Source organism: Meles meles, chromosome 6 (genome assembly GCF_922984935.1).
Source record: "Meles meles chromosome 6, mMelMel3.1 paternal haplotype, whole genome shotgun sequence".
NCBI classification, from domain to species: Eukaryota; Metazoa; Chordata; class Mammalia; order Carnivora; family Mustelidae; genus Meles; species Meles meles.
This window is the reverse complement of record NC_060071.1, coordinates 118,065,704-118,073,674: the sequence shown is the minus strand read 5'-3', so window position 1 is coordinate 118,073,674 and position 7,971 is coordinate 118,065,704. Positions and strand designations below refer to the sequence as shown.

The 7,971-nt window shown below is 42.8% G+C and overlaps 1 protein-coding gene across 1 annotated transcript in view; it reads left to right on the top strand.

The window, feature by feature from the left end:
* The first annotated feature begins 537 nt into the window (after positions 1-537).
* VTI1B (vesicle transport through interaction with t-SNAREs 1B) overlaps positions 538-7,971 on the top strand; it is a 28,399-nt gene continuing 20,965 nt past the window's right edge. Inside the window, exon 1 of the mRNA XM_046008575.1 lies at positions 538-971. Coding sequence (XP_045864531.1) covers positions 857-971 — 115 coding nt within the window. The 5' untranslated portion in view covers positions 538-856. The remainder of the gene's footprint in view (positions 972-7,971) is intronic.

Below are 7,971 nucleotides of genomic sequence, written 5' to 3'. Positions count from 1 at the left end.
TTTGTGTGATGACTACGCGTAACATTGACAAAGACCTGCTGAGTGAAGGAATGCACTAGGCGAGCCCCGACGCGAGAGGCTGAGTGTGTGTTTTGGGAGTCACACTGGAGACCATTTCTGAAAGCATATGACCCTGGTCAGTTGACTTGCCCAGTGAAAGTGCTTTACCGCTCGAGGGCAAGCTGGAACCTGGCCCGGCTAGCTTCCGGGGCTGAAAGCTGACGTTTAGTCAGGACGCGAACTGAGGAAGTCAGAGCGGCCAAACAGTGAGATGACAGTGAAGATAATTTCCAGTCGTTTACTGATACCAAACTATGGCGTGTCACACAACCTGCTGCGGCTGTGGCGCCGACAGAACCACCGCCCCCACCAACGCGTGACCACGAAGTCCGGGCGTCTTTCGCGCCGAACTACAGCTCCCAGCATGCACTGCAGCGTTCTCCCCTCCCACCCCCGGAGGCGGAGCCGTGGGGATAGGTCGGCGCGCTGCCCGTCCCGCGTGTCCTCATAGTCCGTTCTGCTGTGGCGCTCTCTCCAGTCCTGGCCAGGGTATTTCCGGGGTTTCAGAACTGTCTCTCGCCCGGCCCGCTGTCACCCTCTCAGGAATTGTCCGGGCGGGCAGCCAACCCGACTTTCCGTCAGGCTTTCGCGCCCGGCGCTCTCTCAGTGACGGAATGTAGGGGGGTGGGCATTCCGGCTCGGGAGGACCCCGCCCCGGCCCCGGAAGCGCCTCGTCCTCTTGCAGTGGTGGAGGCGGTCGCCGTGATGTCTGCGGGGCTGGGCGGCTGACAGCCCGGATAGAAGCGGGCCCAGTGCCCCAAATCTCGGTGGCCACTGCTGGAGCGCGGCCTGCGCCATGGCCACCTCCGCCGCCTCCTCAGAGCATTTCGAGAAACTTCACGAGATCTTCCGCGGCCTCCATGAAGACCTGCGAGGGGTTCCGGAGCGGCTCCTGGGGATGGCAGGGACAGGTGAGGCGAGGGCGGGACGAGCCGTGGGGAACTCGGCCTAGGGAATAAGAGGTCCCCCCGACACCCATACTCTTCTCCTGAACCGGGTCTCTTCCCCTCGGATGCACATTCTCAGACACGCCCCCTAGGGTTGGCTGGGTCTCGGCGCTCAGGATTTCCCTGCTACCACTTGAGGGTGCTCGGGGTGAACCTCGGAGTGTAGTCTCCTAGGGAGTCTTCTTCTTGATCCTGCTGTGCCGTCAAAATTTTCTTGTCTCATTTTCACCCTGGCAGGAAGAGCATAGGAGACTGGTTTTTCATAACTGCCTGTACATTTTATTTTGTGCATTTAAAAGCGTTCTCAAGAGAAGTCTCTAGTTATCACACGACTGGCAAAGGATCCATTGACCAAAAGGGCTAAGAAGTCAAAGGAAAAATAACTTTGGGGTAGGTAAAGTATCAGGTTGGGGTACGGGGGGTCTTTAAAGTCAGGATTGTGGGATTAGGTGTGGTCCTGTTAAGTACTTTTATGTTTAAAATGTTTCCTATTCCTTGATACCAAAATTCAGGTGGATGCAAGCTTTGCCTGGTGGAGTTAGTTTTCCAATTAAATCCCTAGAAAGACCCGCCAGGTTCTTTGCCACTCAGAACAAATAGATCTTGATGTCAAGGCTGATAAGACTTGGTTTTGTTTTTATTTAAGGTTCAGGGCTTGAGAGTGTTTGCTCTGCGACTTTCCTGAGGTCAGGTGAATTGTATATGTGCTGCCGAAGCGAGCACAGGTCAGGTGAATTGAATAACTCTGGTGAGAATGCCAGAGAATGTTAAAGGTATTTATTGAAAGAGACTGCTGTGTTCCAGGCACTCTGGTAAATGCTGGTAATATTGCAAATTATTACAGTGAGGAGACTTACAAATTCTTGTTCTGGTGGGTTGATGATGATATATAAATATTAAGAGGAAAGTAATGCAGGTCAAAGGAATGGAAGGGAGGACTCTAATATTAAGTAGGGTGGCTGTGAAAGGCTTTGAGAAGGTGGCATTTGAGCAAGGACTTGAATGAACTAAGAGAGTATGTGAAAATTTGGGAGAAGTGAGTGTGAGGAGGACAGAATAGCATTGCAAAGGTCCTTAAGCAGAAATGAGCTTGGTGGGTTCTAGAAAGAGCAAGGAGGCCAGTGTGAAATGAGCAAAGGAGACAGTAGTAGCGGATGAGGCTAAAAAGAGGTAGGCAGGGCCAGATCACCTGTGGCCTTATAGACCCTAGTGAAAGATTCACATTTTTTCCTAAATGTAATGGGATGCACTTTCAGGGTATTGAGCAAGAGAGTGATGGGATCTGATTTACATGGTTGAAAAATAGACCATTTTTTCAGCTCAGTGCTGAATTAAATTTTGCAGTGTTCATTTCTGGAGGGGTTAATAGCGCAAAAGGGTATTCCATTTTGAAAAACAGAAAACTGAGTTATGTTCACCTTTATCATCTACCTAACCTTCTCATTACTACAAAGAGGACAATTAAAAGGTATGAATGTCTGCGCAAGAACACAATACTCTTAATACAAGTTGCTGGAAATAGACTTGGTTGTTTAATGGGTAAATAAATATAGTGTACACATATCCATAGGCTAAAAAAAAAAAAAGAATTTCAACAGCTTTCAATCTCTGCTCTCTACTTTGTTCACACTATTCAATAAATGTTTGTTGAATAAGTTGAATTTAGCTGAGCAAACACACAGTGCCTCATCTCTGAATCCTTTTTTCTAATTCTGAGATTACTTCATACGCTTTCCAGAGCTTTAATTTCCATCATGAATTCTTGGGTTCTGAATAATGTACATAACACAGCTCTTGCATTTGCTTATGGTCTATAAATGGACTCAATCGGGTTCTTAATAAATACTTAAAAATTATTATGTATCGGTCATTGTCCTGGGCCCTGTGAAGTTTCAAGAGTTCTTGCCTTAAATGGGACCAGATTTATAACAGAGTTTGTGATTGGTCCTAAGATGGTTTGAGACCATAAAGAAAAGGCTTACTTGGGTGTTTGGAGAGGAAAGCTTTGCAGAAAGGAGAACTGAGTATAAGGGGGTGAATGGGAGTTTGCCAGACAGAGGGAAGTGGGAAGAAGCAACAACAGAATAGAAAGTTGAATACTCAGAACCAGACTGGAGCTTAGGGTATGTGTGGGAGAATAATAGTAGATGAGCAGAGTGAGACACAGCCAGATTGTGAAGGGACCTGTATATCTCATTAAGATGTTTGGGCTTCGGGCACCTGGGTGGCTCAGTTGTTAAGCAGCTGCCTTGGCTCAGGTCATGATACCAGGGTCCTGGCATTGAGGCGCACATCAGGCTCCCTGCTCGGTGGGAAGTCTGTTTCTCCCTCTCCTGCTCCCCCCTGCTTGTATTCCCTCTCTTTGTGTCTCTCTCTCTGTCAAATAAATGAAAATCTTAAATTTAAAAAAAAAAAGACATTTGGGCTTCTCACAAAGTACTTGACATATAAGAAGTACTCAGGAGGGGTGCCTGGGTGGCTCAGTGGGTTAAAGCCTCTGCCTGCAGCTCAGGTCATGATCCCAGGATCCTGGGATCCAGCCCTACATTGGGCTCTTTGCTCAGCAGGCAGCCTGCTTCCCTTCCTCTCTCTCTGCCTGCTTCTCTGCCTACTTGTGATCTCTGTCAAATGAATAATAAAATCTTTTAAAAAAAAAAGTACTCAGCAAAACGTTTTATTTGTCAAATATTTATTGAGCACATATTATGCAGCCTTCTCTGAGCTAGGTGCAGAAATACAGTAGTCAAAGACACAGTCTTTGCTCCTATGAAATTTAAGTGCAGAAGAGAAAACTTAAAGCAAATATTTAACTTTCATTCATCAGATATTCACTGAATATTTACTGTAGGTCAAAAGCAAATAATTACGCAAGTATCTTTCTGTATATAATTGTGATCACTGGTCTGGATAAACAAAGTAACTGTATGGGAAAAAAAAAGACATTTGGGCTTGATATGAAGAATCAGTAAAGAATTTTAAGCAGCTAACTAATATGGTCAGATTTTATTTTAGATGGGGAATGCTGGTGGCTGAATAGGGAATGAAGGAGAAGCATAAGACCCTGGATACAGTGAACCATGTTAGGAGCCTCTGTGGCAATTGTCTGAGTAACATAGGAATCTAGAGTGTCCTAAATCCAATTTCTGAGGCAGAAGTTAACCAGACTGATAGGACATGGGGAGCGAGAGAAAGATTCAAGGGTGTCTGCATTTTCTCACTTGGTCATTGTACTGAATGATAAACTTAAATAAGAAATATAAAAGAGGGGGCTCCTGGGTGGCTCAGTGGGTTAAAGCCTCTGCCTTTGGCTCAGGTCATAATCTCAGGTCCTGGGATAGAGCTTCGAGAATCAAGAATCGGAAGATCGGGCTCTCTGCTCAGCAGGGAGCTTGTTTCCCCCTCTCCCTCTGCCTTCCTCTCTGCCTGCTTGTGATCTCTCTCTCTGTCAAATAAATAAAATCTTTTTTTTTTAAATGAAATATAAAAGAAACATGCTTATTTGGGTTGTAGATGAAAGCATCAGGGTGCTTATAGAATAGAGAGCATAATGTATATCCATTTCTAGCCCTTCAGAGCCTTCACAGTAGTTCTTTTCTTGCCACTAAAAATAACATTTATGAAGAAGATACTATGTGATTTAAGAGGCAGTATACTATAATATTTAATAGCAAGGATTCTAGAAACAGACGGCCTGGGTTCACATCCTGGATCCATCTCTTAGTAGCTGTGTGACCTTGGACAGCTTACTTCAACCTACTTTCTCTCTTCAAAATGGGGGTAAATCATAGTATTTTTTTTTAATAAGGGTTTTGTGAGGATTAAATTATTTAATATATATAAAGCCCTTAGAATACTACCCGACAAGAGCCATTAGCCATTGTTACTGTTCTTGGGAATTTGGATATTTTATTTAGATAAAACCTGAGAATACCAACTCTGTATGCAGCTATTATGTTGCTCTACTTTCTGTGTTTTCCTAGAGCCCTTACCTTCTAACATACTAGACGTTTTGTGTATTTCTGAAGTTTATAGTGTAGTATTTGTCCTCCTTTCACTAGAACAGTGAACCTCTAGCATCCATCATCATCATTTGGGAACTCTTTAGAAATGTAAATTATCGGGTCCCACCCAAGCTTTACTGAATTATTAACTGTTTGAACAGTTTGTTTTTGTTTTGGGTTTGTTTTTTTTTTTTAAGATTTTATTCATTCATTTGACAGGGAGTAGACAGAGAGAATACAAGCTGGGGGAGTGGGAGAGGGAGAGGTAGGGTTCCTGATGAGCGGGCAGCCCAATGTGGAGCTCCATCCCAGGACCCTGGGATCATGACCTGAGCCAAAGGCAGACGCTTAACAACTGAGCCACCCAGGTGCCCCTTAACAGTCTGTTTTAATATCCATCCAGAGGATTTCTGATTCATGTCAAGTTTGAAAGCAACTGAGCAAAAACCAAGCTGTCTGTTTTCTTCACATCTTTGTTAACACTTGTTATTTCTTATCTTTTGTTAATAGCCATCCTCAGATAGGTGTGAGGTAGTATCTCAGTGTAATTTGATTTGCATTTCCCTGATGATTGTGATGTTGAGTACCTTTTCTTGTACTGTTGGCTATCTCTGTGACTTCTTTGAAAAAATTCTATACAGATCTTCCACCCATTTTTTAGTCAGATTGTTTAGAGGTTTTTTTTTTGGGTTTTTTTTGTTTTTTTTTTTTGCCCTTGAGTTGTATGAGTTATTTATATATTTTGGATATTAATCCATTATCAGATACATGATTTGCAAATCTTTTCTCCCATTTGGTAAATTGCCTTTTTATTTTGTTGGTTGTTTCCTCTGCTGTGCAGAAGCTTTTTAGTTTGATGTAGTCCCACTTGTTTATTTTTGCTTTTGTTACCTTTTGACTGTCAAATCCAAAAAATCATCACCAAGACATGTTGAGGAACTCTTATGTTTTCTTTTAGTTGTTTTATGGCTTTAGGTCTTACATTCGAGTCTTTGGCCATTTTGAGTTAATTTTGTATATGGTATAAAATAGTGGTCCATTTCCATTGTTTTGTATTTTTCTGTAAAGTTTTCCCCAAACTGTATATTGAAAAGATTGTCTTTTCCTGTGAGGTAACACAAATATATGTATAGATATATTGGTCTCTGTCCCTGGTTCCTGCACAGAGCTCCTGAAATCTTTGTCATTTCCTAAGTGATAAGAACACTAGGAGCATCTTTTGTTCTAAGGAGATGACTCTAGATGGCCTCCTAGATGGGGACTGGTCGCCAGACAGACCAACCAGTGATTAGAAGCTTGGATTTCAGCCCTACCCCTTGTCCTCCAGAGAGGGAAGAGGGGCTGAAATTGGAGTTAATAATTGACCATGCCTATGTGAGGAAGCTTCCATAAAATCCCAATAGTATGTAGGGTTCAGGGAGCTTCCAGGTGGGTGAACATATCTAGACCTGGAGGGTGATGCACCCCAGCTCCACAGGAACAGAAGCTCCTGCACTCAGGACCCTCCCAGACCTCACCCTGTGTATCTCTTCATCTGGTTGTTCCTCTGTATTCTTTATCATAACCCTTAATAAGTTGGTAAATGTAAGTGGCCATCTCCCTGAAGCGGGTGAGCATATCTAACAAATTAATTGAACCCGAAGAGAGCATCATAAGAACCTCCAATTTATACCCAAATTGGACAGAAGTTGTGGGTTAACCTGGGGATCTACTACTTGTCACTGACATTTAAAGTGTGTGTTTGGGGTGGGGGGGTAATCTCGTGAGACTGAGCCCTTAACCTGTGCAATCTGATGCTGTCTCCATGCAGATAGTGTCCAAATTGAGTTGAACTGTGGATACCCACTTGGTGTTGTAGAAAATTGTTTGGTGTGGAGAAAAACCTCCATACATTTGTTGACCAGAAGTGAAGTGTTCTATATGAGTAGTAACGGAGAAACACAAGAAGCATACACACAGGGTTTTTCTCTATACAGAGAGAAAGACACAGGAGCGGGAAAGACTGGGTTTTCCCAGTATAGTTTCCCATTGTATATTCTTGACTCCTTTATTGTAAGTTAATTGACTGTGTGTGTATGTTTATTTCTGGGCTCTGTATTCTATTCCATTGATTTTTTTTTTCATCTGTTTCATCTGTTTTTCATCTGTTTTAAGATGACTAGAGCTTTGTAATATCCAGAAGCATGATACTTCCAGCTTTGTTCCAGTTGGGGGTCTTTTGTGGTTCCGTACAAATTTTTGGATTGATTATGCTATTTCTGTGAGAAATGCTTTTGGAATTTTGATAGGGATTGCAAAGTCTGTAGATTGCTTTGGGTAGTATGGACCTTTAGCAGGATTAATTTTTCCAGTCCATTGGCATGGACTATCTTTCCACTGATTTGTCTCTTCCGTTTCTTTCCTCAGTATCCTGTAGTTTTCAGTATCCATGTCTTTAACTTCCTTGGTTAAATTTAGTGTTTTGTTTTTTTTTTTTTAAGATTTTATTTGAGAGAGAGAGTGAGAGAGAGAACAAGAGCAGGGGTAGAGGGAGAGGCAGACTCCCCACTAAGCAGGGAGTCTGATGCAGTGCTCGATCCCGGGACTCCAGGATTATTACCTGAGCCCAAGGCAAGACGCTTAACTGACTGAGCCACCCAGGCTCCCTAGTGTTTTACTCTTTTTGTTGCAATTGTAAATGCACTGTTTTCTTAATTTCTCCTTCTGCTAGCTTATTATTAGTGTATAGAAATGCAGTCAATTTTTATATATTGATTTTGTATCCTGCAGCTTTACTGAATTTGTTTATTAACTGCTTTTGTTTATTGACTGCTTTTTTGGTGGAGTCTTTAGGGTTTTCTATGTATAATATGTAATCTGCAAATAGTGAAATAGTGATGGAATTTACTTCTTCCTTTCCAATTTGGATACCTTTCATTTTTTCTTGCTGTTTGCTCTGGCTAGGACTTCAATACTATGTCGGA